A 19,751-nucleotide genomic window follows, 5' to 3' on the forward strand; every position below is an offset into this window, starting at 1 on the left:
AAGTTTCTTCCCTTGATAAGGGTCTAAAGAATACGAGAAACTAACGAGAAGACCTTGAGTGAACTTTTAATTCAGATGCAAAATTCTTGCAGATTTTATACCTTAACTGCTATTGTTTACTTGTTGTAATCGAGCAGAACGAATATTTGACTACAATTATGATCGTTGTTAACAGCTATCGATGCACCTAAGGATTCATTCAATAGATGGCTGATGGAGCGCAAAGTGGTTGACTGTGGCACAGACCCCCTGCTCCCCAGTCAGTGTTTTCCTGAGATTTCCCAGTGTATGTACAAGGAGATCATGAACGATATTCCCATAAAACTTGTCCGGCCCAAGTTTACTGGTGATGCCAGGAAACAACTGTCTCGTTATGCTGAGGCTGCCAAGAAAATGATTGAGTCCAGGTATGATTACGTTAAATAAAACTTTTAACTCTAGTGTTGGCAATCGATGACTATTTGTCAATGTCAGTCCCATGGTGGTTGGCAATCGACGATTAGTCGTCGATATCGTCATGGCGTCACTATTTCACTTATTATAGTACATAAACTCGTATCAATATGATTCGGGCACCACTGCAAACATCAGAATCTGTCCTGTCTACAGACAGTTTTTTAATAGTTGTAGCGAGTGGACGGATGACGCAATCAGCTGTTTATAAAGTGGAATTTATTTTAAACCCTGTTGCTATAGCCCGGCACAGTTGTTGACTGACAGTATTGGTTATTTTGTTCATTTCTTACATTCTTTAACTGTAATTATTTATTTATTATTGCATAAAACGTGTTAAATTATGATCCTGTAATGTTCTATTTGAGTAGATTCAATAAATAATACTAACAGTAATATATTTGTTTACTAAACTTAGATGCATATCATAGTTTTGTTATAGCTCGTCAGAAATAAAACCATTACAAATAATAAACAAACTAGTTATTGATTTATTTTATCAAGGTAAATATAATTTTGTTACTTTATTCTTTGTTTTTAATCATTTTCGTTTTACTATGGCTCAAAAAATTACGTTTTTTGTTACCAAATTTCAAATTGATAGTTGCTGTTTTATTCAGTTGGGTTTTAGGCACTTTTTCAAATTTTTTCACATATTTTTAGTTTCTTTGTATATATTCCTAAAAATCTATATATTTTCCAAAACTACATAATATTTGACTTTTGGCTATCTTAAAGTTTCAAAGTTCAAGGAATAAATATTTAAAAACCATGGTCCCACGCAATCCAGTCTAGAGGGGAACAGCTGGCACAACATATGATAACTTTCAGTAACGTGTACTTCCTCCTCCTAGTGACACAAAGGTGTAATGTGCAGGAATGCTGAGGTTACATTCCAGTGGCAGAGGGGAACAGCTGGTATAACATATGATGATTTTCACTAACATGTGTACTTGCTACACCTAGTGACACAAAGGTGTAATGTGCAGGAATGTTGAGGTCACTTTACAGTGGCTGAGGGGAAGATTTGGCATAACATATGATGACTTTCAGTAACATGTGTACTTGCTACTCCTAGTGACACAAAGGTGTAATGTACAGGAATGCTGAGGTCACTTTACAGTGGCAGAGGCAAAGATTTGGCATAACATATGATGTCTTTTAGTAACATGTGTTCTTGCTACTCCTAGTGACACAAAGGTGTAATGTGCAGGAATGCTGAGGTCACATTCCAGTGGCAGAGGGTAACAGCTGGTATAACATATGATGACTTTCAGTAACATGTGTCCTTGCTACTCCTAGTGACACAAAGGTGTAATCTGCAGGAATTTTGAGGTCACTTTACAGTGGCTGTGGCAAAGATTTGGCATAACATATGATGACTTACAGTAACATGTGTCCTTGGTACTCCTAGTGACACAAAGGTGTAATGTACAGGAATGCTGAGGTCACTTTACAGTGGCTGAGGCAAAGATTTGGCATAACATATGATGTCTTTTAGTAACATGTGTTCTTGCTACTCCTAGTGACACAAAGGTGTAATGTGCAGGAATGCTGATGTCACATTCCAGTGGCAGAGGGGAACAGCTGGTATAACATACGATGACTTTCAGTAACATGTGTACTTGCTACTCCTAGTGTCACAAAGGTGTAATGTACAGGAATGCTGAGGTCACTTTACAGTGGCTGAGGCAAAGATTTGGCATAACATATGATGACTTTTAGTAACATGTGTTCTTGCTACTCCTAGTGACACAAAGGTGTAATCTGCAGGAATTTTGAGGTCACTTTACAGTGGCTGTGGCAAAGATTTGGCATAACATATGATGACTTTTAGTAACATGTGTTCTTGCTACTCCTAGTGACACAAAGGTGTAATCTGCAGGAATGCTGAGGTCACTTTACAGTGGCAGAGGGGCAACAGATTTGGCATAACATATGATGACTTTCAGTAACATGTGTACTTGCTACTCCTAGTGACACAAAGGTGTAATGTACAGGAATGCTGAGGTCACTTTACAGTGGCTGTGGCAAAGATTTGGCATAACATATGATGACTTACAGTAACATGTGTCCTTGCTACTCCTAGTGTCACAAAGGTGTAATGTACAGGAATGCTGAGGTCACTTTACAGTGGCTGAGGCAAAGATTTGGCATAACATATGATGACTTTTAGTAACATGTGTTCTTGCTACTCCTAGTGACACAAAGGTGTAATGTGCAGGAATGCTGAGGTCACATTCCAGTGGCAGAGGGGAACAGCTGTTATAACATATGATGTCGTTCAGTATTATATGTACTTGCTACTCCTAGTGACACAAAGGTGTAATGTACAGGAATGCTGAGGTCACTTTACAGTGGCTGAGAGAAAGATTTGGCATAACATATTTTGACTTTCAGTAACATATGTACTTGCTACTCCTAGTGACACAAAGGTGTAATGTACAGGAATGCTGAGGTCACTTTACAGAGGCTGAGGCAAAGATTTGGCATAACATATGATGACTTTTAGTAACATGTGTTCTTGCTACTCCTAGTGACACAAAGGTGTAATGTGCAGGAATGCTGAGGTCACATTCCAGTGGCAGAGGGGAACAGCTGGTATAATATAATATGATGACTTTCAGTAACATGTGTACTTGCTACTCCTAGTGACACAAAGGTGTAATGTACAGGAATGCTGAGGTCACTTTACAGTGGCTGAGGCAAAGATTTGGCATAACATATGATGACTTACAGTAACATGTGTCCTTGGTACTCCTAGTGACACAAAGGTGTAATGTACAGGAATGCTGAGGTCACTTTACAGTGGCTGAGGCAAAGATTTGGCATAACATATGATGACTTAGTAACATGTGTCCTTGCTACTCCTAGTGACACAAAAGGTGTAATGTGCAGGAATGCTGAGGTCACATTCCAGTGGCAGTGGGGAACAGCTGGTATAACATATGATGACTTTCAGTAACATGTGTACTTGCTACTCCTAGTGACACAAAGGTGTAATGTACAGGAATTTTGAGGTCACTTTACAGTGGCTGAGGCAAAGATTTGGCATAACATATGATGACTTTTAGTAACATGTGTTCTTGCTACTCCTAGTGACACAAAGGTGTAATGTGCAGGAATGCTGAGGTCACATTCCAGTGGCAGAGGGGAACAGCTGGTATAACATATGATGACTTTCAGTAACATGTGTCCTTGGTACTCCTAGTGACACAAAAGTGTAATGTGCAGGAATGCTGAGGTACATTCCAGGAGCAGAGGCGAACAGCTGTTATAACATATGATGTCGTTCAGTATTATATGTACTTGCTACTCCTAGTGACACAAAGGTGTAATGTGCAGGAATGCTGAGGTCACTTTACAGTGGCTGAGAGAAAGATTTGGCATAACATATTTTGACTTTCAGTAACATATGTACTTGCTACTCCTAGTGACACAAAGGTGTAATGTACAGGAATGCTGAGGTCACTTTACAGAGGCTGAGGCAAAGATTTGGCATAACATATGATGACTTACAGTAACATGTGTACTTGCTACTCCTAGTGACACAAAAGTGTAATGTGCAGGAATGCTGAGGTCACATTCCAGTGGCAGAGGGGAACAGCTGGTATAATATAATATGATGACTTTCAGTAACATGTGTCCTTGCTACTCCTAGTGACACAAAGGTGTAATCTGCAGGAATTTTGAGGTCACTTTACAGTGGCTGTGGCAAAGATTTGGCATAACATATGATGACTTACAGTAACATGTGTCCTTGGTACTCCTAGTGACACAAAAGTGTAATGTGCAGGAATGCTGAGGTCACATTCCAGTGGCAGAGGGGAACAGCTGGTATATAACATATGATGACTTTCAGTAACATGTGTCCTTGCTACTCCTAGTGACACAAAGGTGTAATCTGCAGGAATTTTGAGGTCACTTTACAGTGGCTGTGGCAAAGATTTGGCATAACATATGATGACTTACAGTAACATGTGTCCTTGGTACTCCTAGTGACACAAAAGTGTAATGTGCAGGAATGCTGAGGTACATTCCAGGAGCAGAGGCGAACAGCTGGTATAACATATTATGACTTTCAGTTACATGTGTACTTGCTACACTCTTAGTGACACAAAGGTGTAAGGTGTAATGTACAGGAATGCTGAAGTCACATTCCAGTGGCAGAGCCGAACAGTTGGTATAACATATGATGACTTTCAGTAACATATGTAATTGCTAATCCTAGTGACACAAATGTGTAATGTACAGGAATGCATCGCCCGAGAGCCGGAAAGTTGTCAAGTGGAATGCTGAGGACACATTCCAGTGGCTGAGGCGCACAGTTGGCGCAACATATGATGACTTTCAGGACAGGCTCGGCCACCTTAAGGTATGACAACAATGGGATACTTGTGAGCTCATTCTATAATTAGGTTTCTGGTAGTCTACTTTGTGTTGTTACAAAAAGGACTAGTGAGTGAAAGTCGAGTGAGGCAATGGTACATTGATTTCAAAAATGGCTCACCAATGTTGACAATAATGACCGCAGTGGTAAGTCTAGCCTTGCAATTAATGAACTTAAAGTAATAAGGATAACAATAAAATCTAGGAATTTCGTTTCATTGCCAAGAAACTTTTTACAAAATTTCATGGAGTTTGAATGAAATTGTGGTGGGAAAACTTGAATACTACAAATTTTGTGCTGAGGGTTCCAGAAAGTCTACCAGAAGACCACAAAACTTACTGCACAAAACTGGCTACCGTACTGATTTTCCTCAATGATTACGATACGAATGGCAACAAGGACATTGATCATTAATAACTGAGGTGAAGCATGTCAATTGTGAAATTAAAAGTAGTCATTTGGGTGGGGTCACACAAATTCTCTAATGACAATGTAAATCAGTGGTTGAAATTGTAAATGGTGGATTTCTATTTAGATGATGTTAAAAAAACTTTGTCATTGCACGATAAATGTATTAATGTAAATGGTGAGTATTTGGTAAAATAGTTTAAGAATATATCTTTGAATTGTATACAATAAAATGTTTGTCTTTATTTCAAATTATCTATTACTTCCTGAGCAGCCGTCATATCTTCAAGTTACACTACTAATATAAATGTTGTAAATAACCATTTTACTACTAATTTGCTAAAGCCTAGTTCTAGTTCACTACAGAGTATGATGGTTGGAGTTGGAGGGAGGGAGAGAGATAATAGGCTCCCTCAGTGCCTTGAGTACATGTAAGCCTGTATTGTATAAATGAACAGTGTTAGTCTTCCATCCTTTTAGAGTGGCAATGACGGAGACATGGAAACAAATTAATACAATTTTGTTGTACCATTTTTAATTTTGCTTTTAATATGTTTCTAGCGACAGTGCCAACCCCACCTAACAGAGACAGTCAAAGAATCTGTGGAAGGAATCTGTCTCAAGATATACCACCTTTCTTCGGAGTATGGAAAGAAGATACGGGAAAAACACTACGAACTCCTGAAGGAAAACGGAATAGCAGGTATTCAGACTGACGAACTGATGCTTTACAATTTCAGTTACAAAATTTCCAAAAAAACAACTGCATGATATACTTGATGCCTCTTTAACGTGTTGCAGAGCCGACACCACCGCAGCACTTGGCCAGTGTACGTAAGGTATGGTGCTACCCTGTACAGTTCTCCACACCGTGTCCACGGCTGCCTGCCATCGACTACTTTATTGAACGGGACCAGACACTGCTCAGGTTCCAGGGCGACACAGTAGCCATCAACACCACCCACCTCCACAAGTTGGTAAGTATAGAAAAATTATAATTATATTGTCTTGGAGCGCAGAAAATCAACTATCTAAAAATGTATACTTACATATCAATTGATATTTTTTAACCTGATTTTTATGACTGTACGAGATTTTACAGGGTTTTATACATCAAGCCTTCTCCTTCATTTGTTCCTTGAGTACAACACCACAGCAATGGCTTTGGACATGCTGCTTCATGTGGTTACTCTCGGTCACTCAGTATAGAGCCGAAGCGAAGGTGTTAATCACTAAATGAATTATTTAATTGAACTTACAGTTTTGGCAATTTTTATGAATGAAGTGGTGCTATTGATTATATAGTATATTTTGCAATATTTTTGATAGAAAAATTAAAAATGAATGATAGACAGTATAAATTGTAGGCAATGCATTTAGAATATGTAAGATTGGCTCAAAAATGTTATGTCTGCATGTACAGTACCTGCCAGTAGCATTATGAGCTTTGAAATGAATAATGACATAGATCGGATAGATTGATATGTTTTATAACTATCAATATAATTATTTCCATAAATTCATTTTTTTTAAGTTTAATTTACATTAAAACAAAAATTCATATATATTTTATCACTGAGCTTACTCAGGATGTAAGAACACACTTACCATAGAGGTCTCACATCATCTTTTGACAATGTGAAAAATCCATCATTAAAAATTTGTTTTTAACTCACTGTCCTCAGTTTTCAGATAGACTTGTTCACACTTGACATGTAATGGTGAAAGTCCTTAGTTAAAATTTTAATGTCTTGCCTACAGGAGCAGCTATACAGGTTCAGCTGTTTTGACGACAAGAAGTTTGAGTTGTTCCTGCCGCGAGTCTGGTGTCTGCTGAAACGCTACAACACATTTATCGCCAACAGTGAGAACACGCAGGCAGCTTTGCCTGTAACAGTGCTCGAGTGCCTCAACCGCATGTTTGGCGTAACCTTTGAGTGTTTCGCCTCTCCGCTCAACTGCTACTTCAGGCAGTACTGCTCTGCCTTCGCTGACACTGACTCTTACTTTGGCTCTAGAGGGTAGGTCATTTTGCACATTTCAGAGTAGATATGGTCGAATCCAGAATTTTAAATTCTTGGAATTAACCCATTGCGGGTGAAAGACACTCCTTAAACGTCCAACCGTTAATGGAACAAACGCTGGAAGACATTAACTATGCGTCATCTGTTCACCGTTTAGCAATTACTGCTTATTTCATGATTTTTTTTCTACTCGGATGCTCTCAGTTACGTTTAGTACTGTATTATTTTCGCAGTAGCATCCTACAAATAATATTAGCTGGAATGGTATCGGCTGTTTCTAATATGATATTCACTTTCACTTTTGTTTGTGATAAATGGCGGTCGATCTCATTTGTTGTTTACAATGGACGATAACCGATGTTCTTCAGAACTTGACAATGAATTAGTTCGTTCGTTCTCGGATATTAGTTTACAATCTCAAGCTGTGCGAAGCCTTCCACAAACAAACTGAAAGTTATTTGAGGTTTATTTCATTGTTTGAGTTCAGTATTTATATAAATAAATAAATGCATATAGTATAATTTTAAAATATATAATGTGTTAAAATAGTCCAATTAAAATTACAGCAAGTAAACTGTGTACACACCCCTGGTTGTCAAGCGCTAATGTTTTTCGTCGCCCGCAATGGGTTAAGTAAAACATTTTGAAAACACTTTGTTTTTCCACATTGTAATCCTATTACACTTACGTGTAAATACATAAAAATCACCATTCCTCCTGTTATCTTCTTTTAAAATTCTTTCTGTTGTTTCAAGGCCAATTCTGGAGCTGAAAGCCATCAGCGGGTCATTCGAGGCCAACCCACCGTTCAGCGAGGAGTTGATGGAGGCCATGGTGAATCACTTTGAGCGGCTGCTAGCAGACTCGACAGAGCCATTGTCGTTCGTGGTAGTATTGCCAGAGTGGCGTGATCCTGCTCCCGCCGCTCTTCTTAAGTTGGAGGCCAGCCACTTCAAGCGGCGCCAGGTTGTGGTTCCTGCCTTTGAGCATGAGTACCGCCACGGCTTCCAGCACATTGTCGCTAAGTATGTAACATTACAAGTGACAATAAATGCAGTTCTGGACTTATTCCGAGTAAAAATATTTATTATAAAACCGTGTGTAGTTTTTATTTTAGTAGTTGAAACTGTGCGTTAAATGTATCCACTTTGAAATTACTATTTAAAAACTTTAAAAGGATTAAATTTAAATTCATTCCCAGATTTTTCAGTGTACAAAATTTGCTGCCTAAAATGCAAAAAATGGTTTTACTCAACCAAAAATGTCTGGATTTTGAAGAAGTTGATTAAAGATCTCTAGTAGCCTTGTTGACTGGAAATGATAATGTCATTTCTAGGGCCGGAATTGCAGCCCAACACCACTGGTGCCATTCCTCATGTAGTGTATTCTCAATACAATTGTTACTTGTCCATTTTTTCAACCCATATCCCTATAAATCTTCAAATATTTATTTGAAAAAATGTTTACACCCAACATCATAGATCTTGCAATCATTTTCTTGATTCCTTTTGTGATTGTGTTTTATTTATTTATTGTTTCTTATTTTCAAGTTTCTTTAGAGGATATATGACAGAACATATTTTTATCCTTCCATTTGACAACAATTATACGTTCAGCATACTTTTCTATGCTACCACCTTTTGCCAAAGCCGCCAACTTCACTTTCTTACCACGTCTGGTGCCGGTAAGTATGTAAGTCAGTGTGGAAGTTTTGATAATAAGACAAAACTATTAGAGGGTAGACCCAACCGGGAATAAGCCAGAAATTTTCCTGAGAACCGGAAAATTTTCAAAAACAATTTTTCCGTCTCCAAGAACGTATAATATCAAGACATAATATTGACAGCTTCTTGAATCAAGAACTATTTAATCTGGATACATCGTACTTTACGCAACGTGGCTCGTGAAATTGTGAATGAAAATCGACATATGTTTGTGAGCTCCATCTGAAGCCAGTTGTCTAAGGTTACCTCCACTAATGTAGTGAGTTTATCTTGGTTAGTTCTACTCCTGTGCTGTGGCAAGTCTCCGCCTCGCCCCCCCAAATACGTAACAATGCATTAGACAATTAAAATCGGCCGACTGATCGTTACTGACTTTGGCATTAAAAAAGTAAAGAGTGGTACGCTTTAAGAGGTGACGCGGCAGAGCAGTAGTAACCGCAATACAAACAGATTGTTTGTACTTAAGTATTATTCAATCGCCGAAGTGGGGTCAAGAAAAAAACGAGCGCTGCCGCAACCAGTGTGGGATAGTTGATTATAAGAACTGGAGAACAGAGTTGGCTATTAAAATTTCAAGTATAAACATTGCGGAGACATCACTGCCGTGTGTGAACAGACTTTGTCTTGACTCCCGGAACAACCAGCGATACAACTGGAGCAAGTTATGCCAGTACTTGCGACAGTTCTCGTTAGTAAAATTGCTTATTTTTTTCACATCATGCTACAGTAGTTGTGTAAATTCTCTCGCAACTTTACTTACCCCAGTTTAAACGCAACTTAATGTTGTTGCCAGTCTACAAGCGGCAGACAGCTAGCCGATTGAATCGGCCACGCTTATCAGTTTTCATCGTCATAGCAGCATTGGTTGGAAGATGGCTAGAAATACCGTCAGTTCTCCGGTTAACTATTTACCCAGAACGGCCTACGCACACATGACGATTCGAACTGGTCAAATCAAATAGTCCAACGTGCATATTATCTTTTGTCATGTTAATTCATAGTCCTTGACTATAATTTAACGATGTTCATGCATTCTTCTTGTATTGGCCGTTATTAGTGAGATATATTCGAAGCCACAATACTTTCACAGGACTCTAACCAGGGCTACCACCAATGATGAGAATCTGGAAAAGCTTGCACTATGCATGAATTTCGGACTCTGGGAAGCATGCATGAATAAGCGTGAATTTTTATAATGTCCCAGGAAATTTTACTAGGGATGAATTGTTTCTTATACTTAATACTGTCACTCTTTTCCCTCGATTCCAATACCATTAGAAGTACTTAACTATCCTTGAAAAATCACGATTTCACAACATTACTGATATGGAGAATCTCAAAGTTGTCTATTTGTTTTGTAAATAGACTAGATGATCGGAAATTTTTGACCGGGAAAAAACTGAGAATTTGAAAAGAGGTTTTGAGTGACCGCCTTGTATTATAAAAATTGCCCATGAACAACAAGTGACATTTACCTAGAAAATTGCAGAATTAAATACAATTTCCTCCAAAATAAAGAGTGAAATCAGCTCTATATATGGCAAACATTCATTACATTCTCTGTAAATTGCTGGACTTTGAAGCAATGGTGGGGGAGAGCAGGGTACTTGATTTCTAGCCCACCACAGCTAGTGACACAGGGCCTGAATTCCAGCCTGCCACAGTAAATGTGTTATTATTCGCTAAGGGACTACCGCAGCCATTTTGATACCAGGTCGTTTCTCCTATCAGTGATGGTAAGAGGTTACTATCGCTCCTTGTTGTTTGACAATAGCAGTTTAAAATGTGTGACATAATTGAAAATCCTGTGATTTTTGAAACACGGTCGATAATACGGTTTTTGTTTCCTAGGCACAATAAACTAACTGAGAATTATCACCAACTCTGTGAAGTTTATGGGAGCAATATGATTACTGAAGGTGAAGTGCAACAGTGGTACATTAGCTTTAAAAATGACAGAACTAATGTGCATGGTGATAAACAAGCATTGTGAGCGATGAAATTGCCTCTAAAGTCGATGATAAAATTAAAGAAAACCACTGATTCACAATAACAAAACTCTCACTTAGTTTTCCTCAAATTTCTAGGAGTTTGTTAGGTACACAAAATTGTTGTGCAATATGTGTACTGAAAATCAACACACGGCAAATCGTTCTCAAGAAATCCTGATGCTTCTAAGTTTGGGGTGTTTCCACAACCGCCTTACAGTCTGAACCTTGCACCCAGCTACTACCACATGTTTCCAGCAATGAAGATCTGGCTTGCGACGCATTGCTTTGATGGCAATGTGGAACTTCAGGAGGGTGAGATTTTCTGGTTGAAGTCTCAAGCGGCAGAATTTTATAATGCTAGAATTTCCAAACTACAGTAGGGATCACCAGAGAGTGCAGTTGAGGGAGGAGCCTTTTTGGAGCGTGACCTTGGAGCAGCCAATGAGGAGTAAGCGACGTTGCCGAACTTGTTCCTCGCTGTAACCGCAGCGCGCCGTGCCGGGCTGTTGGGGACCTGTTGAGTGGCAACGTCGCGCTGGCCTATCCTTTCTATTGGTCGCCGCCAACTGCACTCTTTCGTGACTCCTACTGTAGTTCACCGCTATGCTAAGGGCCTAAAATTGTTTGGTGACTATGTTTAAGAGTTTAAAAATTGAAAACGTACTTTAAGAACTTCTTGAACTGACTAAACAAGCTATAAGTTAAAGTTTTGGACCAACATAAATGTGTGAACCAACTTTTCATAAAGAGAACTTGTGAAATGCAATTATAGAGCGAATCTTTATAATGAACACCTGAAAGCTATTTCTGTGAAGGAGTACCAAAGTTCGATCCAAGATAAGACTGACATTGTCAGACAAAAACAACCATATGAATCTCACATACACAAGAAAGATGGGATGGCTCAATAGAAAGTTGTGACTTAGAATGTTTTGTCAACAACTGTAAAGTCCATCTACTTCTACAAGTACATCTCTAGTTCACTATTGGACTGGCAGGAGAAATCCAACGTAAACACTACGCTGTTGAATAAAAAGACTATATAATAACAAGACATCAGGTGTAACATTGTTAACAAAATTCAAACTAGGATGAAAACACAATATAATAACATTCCAAGGCACACAAAATATAAAGGTCCATTATATCAAAATGTATTATACCGAAAAATATAAATTCGGAGGATATGAGCATGAAACATACAATGTAGTTAGTTAATTTATTCTATAGGAGATATTATTGATGAAATTTGATAGGAGAGATAACACTGTTGGCATATGTATGGATCTTTCCTAAACCTTTGGCAGTGTAGTAGCATATGACAAAACTCTGGTTATATGCAAAATCTTGGAATAAATCTAATTCCTTTTCAGTAGTTTAAATCATATCTGAACAAAACGAAAGCAGCTTGTTGAATTGACATATATTACAGAATAAAAATGTAATGTTAAATCTACTTTGAAAACAATAAAACATGGAATGCCACAAGATTCTATATATTACTATTAGATCCATTTTGTTTATTTGCTTTCAAGTTCTTTCTGCTACTGTGTCCAATTGCAGCAGTAAATTATTATGTCTTTAATTTTAGTTGCGAGAGGTAAAACATTTGATGAAATTGAAAGTACAAGTATATCAACATAATTTAATTATCAATAAGTACTTTAATAGAAAAAGGAACTATTCAAGCCAGATAAAATTGATTTTATTTTTTCTGTTCAACACAATAGTAAAATAAAACCATTATCAGAAATTGATAATACAGAAATTTTCAATTAAAGTATGTGAATTTATTAGGTTTAACAATTATAAATGTATACTGGACTGTATCTGCCATATTAAAAAACCGTAAAATAAAGTCTTCTTATGCCCACATTCACTTTCACATACCAATTGGAATTGTATAAGGAGTAGTGGAAACAGCCTTAAAAACATATTATTAATTCAGCGAAGACCATAAGAACTATAATGAATCTAAACTACACAAACTGTCTTATCTAATACAGTATCTAAATTACATTGAGCCTATTCCAAGGCATACTGACAGTGGTAATGGTGTGTACATTTTGGAAGCAGTCTTGATCTTAAAGCTCGTGATGGCAAGTTACCAAAGCTGGGAACAAGTCTCAATTACTGTACAATAAATAGAAAGTATTATTAAAAGCAATTATGTAATTTATAGTGTTGCAGATACTGTTTTCCCCTGGGCCATCAGCTAAAGTCTAGATCGTCACCAACTGCTTCACTATTGCTCTCAACTTTGTACTGCTATAATACAGCTCTTTTTGGAACTGTTATTTAAAATATCTGTTGACAGTAGTGTCGTCTTTGTTCATTGAGTATATGAAACATTTATTGATCTCTTCTCTTCATTGACAGTGATTTTGTCGTTTTTCATCACAATTCCCTCCAACTTGTCCTGATATCTCCCAGAATCTTTGGAACTATTTGTATATCTTTGCAACTATTTTACTATCATATTGTATGTTACATTCACAGTTTTACCATTAGTTTTTTTTTATATACTTTACTACTAAGATGGCATATGATAAGGTACTGAGAGAAAGGATATGGGAGAGTATGAGAAAGAGAGGATTGCGTGAGGGAATAGTAGAAAGAATAAAGAACCTGTACGGCATATGTAAAAACAGGGTAAGAATTGAAGAAAAATATACAGATACTTTTAAAACAGAGAGAGGAGTAAGGCAGGGAAGCATATTGTCACCTTTCCTTTTCAATATTATAATGGATGAAATTATTCTAGAAGTACAAGGAAACAGAGGAGCAGAAGAACTTAAGACAATAGCATATGCGGATGACATAATGATATGGGAAAATAGGGAAGAAGAGTTAGAACGAGAGTTAAACAAATGGGCAAAAGTGGCGAAGAAATATGGTTTAGAGATGAACATAAAAAAATGTAAAGTAATGAAAGTAGAGAGAAGGGATGGAAATAACAAAGACGTGTTAGTTGAAGGAAAAAGACTTGAAAAGGTGAAGGAATTCTGTTATTTAGGAAGTATCATAACAGATAGGGGCACAATAAGAGAAGAGATAGGAAACAGAATATGGAAGAGTGGAAAGTTTTTCAATATGGTAAAGAAGATTGTGTGGAGTTGGAACATTGGGAAAGAATCAAAAGTATTGATGTATAAATCTTATTTCCAACCAATTTTATTATATGGAGCAGAGACGTGGACGTGGACTAAAAATGATTTTAAGCAGATTGCAAGCTGCAGAAATGAGATTTTTAAGAGGGATAGAGAAGACTACAAGAAGAGATAGAATAAGGAACGAAATAACTAGAGAAAGATTGAAGGTAGTTTCACTGCAAGAGACAATGGAAGGAAGAAGAATACAGTGGATGGGGCATGTGAAGAGGATGGGAGATAATAGAATGCCTAGAATAGCACTGGAGAAGGAGGAAGGAGGAAGAAGACCAAGAGGAAGATGGGAGGACCAAGTGTGGAAAGACATAGAGAGAAGGGGACTACAGAAAATACAGGTGGATGAAGAGGAGACCTGGAACGATAGACTAAAGTGGAGGAGGCTGTGTACGACGACCCGTGAGAACGGAAACGTCTGACGATGATGATGATGATGATGACTACTAAGATGGCAGGTCAAAGTCAGTGTTTTTGCATAGAATTGGACAAGATTAATAATTTTTTTAAGTACTACTCTATTAAAGAAAAATCAGTAATCTTGTACATTAATGTATAATATGTAACAGTTTTGTTAGAATAATTGTTACAATAATTAAAACGAGAAATTGTTCTCCTGGAGCAGAGCAGTCTAATGAATTCGGCTTGGTAGTGCCAGAAACATGTCACAATAATTCAACTGGGAGAGGGTTAATATTAATGACATTCTGTATTTATCATTTGTGCAAATCATGAATAAAGTTCATTTGAATTAATGATGACCAATATGCTAGTGGAAAGGATCAAGAGGGGTTTCCATTATCAAAATGAATCGTCCATATGGTGGCGCTAAGTGAAGAACTTCTTGTAGGAATGCTTTTATGTTGTATATTTCTTTAAATAAAATTATTTAACAAATTGTCAGGAAGAGAGCAAGGGATGGCCCAGTCAGCAGAGTTAACATTTACAAGGAAACTTGACTGAGAAGCACTCTGTTTGTGATTACCTGACCTGTGTGATAATAGCTCAATGATGTTTCAAACTTAAGTTTGTTACAGTTTTTTTTTTTTTTTTTTTTTTTTTTTTTTTTTTTTTTTTTTTTTTTTTTTGCATGATATGATCTTTTTCTTGTATTAAAAGCGAGTAGGTTTCAAAAGATCTTAATTTAATTTTGTGTATAAGACTTCTATACACTAAGGTATGTTTGATTTCCTCTATTGCATAGTCTGGAATTGTGATTATAATTTTCACTGCAATATCTATAGTACTGCGTCCGCTGCAATCAGTGTGTGAAACCTTTGATTGCTATAGGTATTTTCAAGTGCTCTACCAGTGTCAGAGGGTTTTCATACCTTTTTGCAATGTGTTGGTAAATTATTTGTCACACAAATTTAATCCATATTTGGATCTCCTTATGGTGAAGAAAAAAATAGCTGGGCTAAAGGCCACTAAATTATGAACACACTGTTAATATTTATTGGTAAAATTTTCACAAATTAAAAATATTGTAGCATTTTGTAGAAATCTTAGCAATTGCCACAATTTTTGAAGTTGTAAAAACCGTTTTATGATTTGACACAAAACATAAAGTTAAGGGAAAATACAGATAAATTTAACAAACACACAATAAAAACTAAACTATCAATTATACATTGTAAAAGTTATTTGGTTTTTCAAGTGGGATAATATTTAAAATTAAAGTCCAAAAGACTTACCAAAGAAAAAGCAAAAACTTATGAAAAAGAAAAGACGTGGGTTGCAAACCTTTTTTTGCATTTTATGCACACAAATATTGATTTTCTTCTCTTCCCACCAGCCTTTGAGCAGCCTGCAATACAAATACAGCAGTTCTTCTCCCTATCATTGGGAATTTTTACAAAATACATGTCAGGATTTGTATCTCTCCAGAACTTCTGGCAGGACACCTTGGTGTAACATTTGTTATGTAAGCCACATTGGTCTAAACTCTTGTTCTAAAAGCCACTGTCTTATATTCTACTATAATAAAATTTTATACTATAATCATGGATTTTATGTAAAACCATGAATAAAATTCATAAATAAATAAAGTTCATAAATAAAAAAAAATGTTTCTAAATAAATTAAATGTTTATTTTTGTGATGTTAGGACGTTGGCACTTTATGCACAGTTTTTAGACGTCCGGATATTGGAAAGTTAGCGCTAAAAGGGTAAAGGGTTTTGATACATAATTATCTAGCTGTTTATACGTTTTTTAACACCTTCACTGTGACAAGACTCATTTACTGACTTTAGGATAGTAGGAGGAGTAGTGATGTGCGTCCGCCGCAGCCAATGTGTTCATGAAAATAAAAATATCTTGAATCTGTTACCTAGTTTAAATTATTTTAAAATGTGGATGGAAATCAAAAAGATTCAACAGTGTTAACATACTTGTGTCAAGTTCCTTTTTTTTCTGTAGAATGAATAAAGCAAGTTCTGGTCCAGGTTATTTAGGAGATATTCGCTGTGAACACAAGTCTAACGTCACATGTGTATAACAGGTCAGAGCTGAATGTGAGGTCTTCACATGGCACACTAGTGGTTTGGCTACAGAACAATGCAGGCTACCAGCGGTGGGGACCTACCGAGGAGAGGGTGGAGGCTCTGCTGGAAGCCTTTCGGCCTGGGAAGGAGCGGGAGAGGGATCGGCAAGAATTGTTGTCACCCCAACGCACAGATCCTGATAAGGTACGAATACACTCTAGTTTTTAAGTAAAAGCTTTTGAATTTACCGAATTTTTAAATATTTATTTACAGATACAAGTACCGGTACGGCTATATATTTTAACTACTAAAATTCTCCTATTTTGCGTCAGACGCGAGTTTTAAATAACTTGTCATAAACTTAACAAAGCCATTCATCTAACAATATATTCAAAGTTTCTATTTTATGGGAAATTATATATTATTATTCACTAATGCAAATAAGCTTTTTAATATTAAAAAAAAACTCTTTAATATTTTACTGGAATAAAAATGTCAATTTGTTTTTTTAGAATACAAATTTAAAACAGTTTTTGGTTTAAGAAAAATTATAACTAAAAATTCAAAAATAACAAAAAAATTAACCCCCAAGTTTTACAATAAGCAAAAATATGTAATAAAAGTTAAAACTTAATTATATTTTAAATATCAACTGTAGGCTGGTTTTTTAAACAACGTTAAATAACATTTTTTTTCCATATAAATTGCTAGTTTAGTTTCACGCACCATCAGAACATTCAATTAGCCCATTGGGCTAAGCACTCTATTTAATAACAAAATTTAAGCCGTATTGTTATGGTAATTACTTTCACTTAAACATAAACCTTGGTTTTTGTTTTTCTATCACCATGGTTCGTATTGTTATGGAATTATTTGGAAGTGAATGAAACTATAAAGTCAAGTATTTTAAAACAAAATTAGAACTCTTAGGTTAGTATTTTTCTTGCGATCTTTCATTTTACATTGGCTCTTCCTTATTACAACCCATTTAAATTTTAACTAATCTAAGATTAAAATATTTTTTTGTCCAAACAGAAGACTGAAAAAATTACTCCTCAACCAGGATTTGAACCTCTGCCACAAGCCAGGCGATCTGTCGTCTTGCAGACAACACCACCTCTCAATGTCAAGAATTAGTCGATAGTTTACGTATTGGTGGGGTTCTTTTTACAATGTAACTAAAGTTTATTTTAAGCATTTATTGATTAAGTAAACACCATTTTGTGTATTAGCTTACATGACATGGTACCAATACACAAATATATCAAACACGGAATAAACCACAAACTAATGAACTAACTCTTACGTTGCATCTATAGTGTTACGTTGTGAACAGAAAGTGTGATGGAGCTTTATTTATGTATCTGTTTCTAGATAAAAAGACAACCAGTCATCTGCTATATTTAGCTCTTTTTTGTTATTTATATTTCTGATTTTACCCCTAGACGTACTTGGTGTACAGTACTCGAACCAAATCGTTTTTATATGTTTTGTTTTTTTTACTTAACATAACCTTTTGCTTAAGTCAGTAATAGATTTATTTCATTATTATTACCTAACTTTAATTATAAAAGTGCAAGTTTCATCATTTTTTTATTTTAGAATTAATTTTTAATGTTAATGTATGTTTTGTACATTATTAACCGAGATGTTTTTTAACCAATCAGCAGCTATCACAGTGTTGAGTAGATTAAAGTTGAGATTAGAAATGTGATCAGTGAAATTATCATTGTTTATATTGTTATTATGAGATTGTTACAAAAGTACAAATTAGTTTATTACTATTATTCTATTTTATAAAAATTTCAAAAATATTTATAACTTTTGGTGACTTGCACAAGAAGATCATTGTTGTTGTTGGCTGAAGATATCTATGTTGTGCTGATCTCATTCAGATTAGTTACTTGAGTTATTGTTGTAAATACTATAGATCTATCTATTGTACAAACCAGAGTTATTGTAAATAGAGACATATCATATAAGTTGTATAAACTAATAACTGGCCACCCCAGTTTGTATCTGTATTGTGCAATATTTGTCACAGGAAACACTAATTAAATTTTATCACAAGTATATAAAATGTTATGGTGTCAAATTTTATTTTTTAAATCCTTTCTGCATTTCCTAGTTATAAGATCAATCATTAGAAAAGTTGGCAGAGCAGAAACATGGTGTTAAAAAAGTTAATGTAACAAAGTCGTGTGTCGAACAGCTGAGTTGTCTATCAAACCCACAATATTGACATGTTCACGATGCTGTGTACCCCATTGGGTACACTCGAACTTTCACAACTGCCATCATGTACCCGGTCAGGTACACGTTGCTATGAATTTCATTCTTGCGTTTTTATTGTTTGCCTGTCTTTGTAGTTTGTTAAATGTGATCTGTGCTTAAATAAATACCTTAGACTATTGTGTGCCCCGTCAGGCACACGATTGCTTAATTTTTAAGGTAAATTAACTTTTTAGGTACCACTTGGACTACACAAAAAACATATTGAATTATTTTTTTGTGTGGAATTGCAAAGCCTATATACATATCTAGTCGTTTAATGTTAAAAACTATTACGGCCTTTTGCCATTATTATTGAAAAATGTTATGGCATATAAAAAAGTCCGTTACAAAAAGCCGTCGTGAACATGTTAATCATTTTATGGTTTTAAGTATAACTCGATCAAGGAAAGTTTGTCATGCAACTAAATTTTGAAAATGAACTGTAAGTTGGTACACAAACAATATACTGTATATCTTGTAACATCTTTATAGAATGAGGACATAATTGTAAGTATATTCTGTAAAAAAAATATGTTATGTTACTGGAATTGCTAACTCAAGATTAGCTTTTCAAAAGTATTTCTGGGAGTCGCTGATACTTGTCCAATACATTATTCATCCATTTTGGTCTTTCCTTACTTTTTCCTTTACAAAGGTTTGCCAGTGTTGTCAAACTTATAATACCATTTATAAATGCTATTATAACTTGGAGTATAACATTTTCTGAACCTCCTGACATTTTATTTTCCTGCCAGAATTTTTGAAAAGATCGTGGAAATAACAGGTTATATACACCAACTAATTGGTAACAAACAATACCATCTTGAATATGCTCTTT

General features: G+C 35.9%; 1 protein-coding gene across 2 annotated transcripts in view; it reads left to right on the forward strand.

The window, feature by feature from the left end:
- LOC124364721 (mRNA (2'-O-methyladenosine-N(6)-)-methyltransferase) overlaps nucleotides 1–18,722 on the forward strand; it is a 38,927-nt gene extending 20,205 nt beyond the window's left edge. For both annotated transcript variants that reach the window (XM_046820414.1, XM_046820415.1), the window contains exons 6-13: nucleotides 176–407; nucleotides 4,708–4,828; nucleotides 5,813–5,954; nucleotides 6,053–6,228; nucleotides 7,013–7,272; nucleotides 8,031–8,300; nucleotides 16,657–16,843; nucleotides 17,675–18,722. In XM_046820414.1, the coding sequence (XP_046676370.1) occupies nucleotides 176–407; nucleotides 4,708–4,828; nucleotides 5,813–5,954; nucleotides 6,053–6,228; nucleotides 7,013–7,272; nucleotides 8,031–8,300; nucleotides 16,657–16,843; nucleotides 17,675–17,776 (1,490 nt within the window). In that variant the 3' untranslated portion in view covers nucleotides 17,777–18,722. The remainder of the gene's footprint in view (nucleotides 1–175; nucleotides 408–4,707; nucleotides 4,829–5,812; nucleotides 5,955–6,052; nucleotides 6,229–7,012; nucleotides 7,273–8,030; nucleotides 8,301–16,656; nucleotides 16,844–17,674) is intronic.
- The last annotated feature ends 1,029 nt before the right edge of the window (nucleotides 18,723–19,751 follow it).

The sequence above is a fragment of the Homalodisca vitripennis genome, chromosome 6 (genome assembly GCF_021130785.1).
Source record: "Homalodisca vitripennis isolate AUS2020 chromosome 6, UT_GWSS_2.1, whole genome shotgun sequence".
Classification (NCBI taxonomy): Eukaryota; Metazoa; Arthropoda; class Insecta; order Hemiptera; family Cicadellidae; genus Homalodisca; species Homalodisca vitripennis.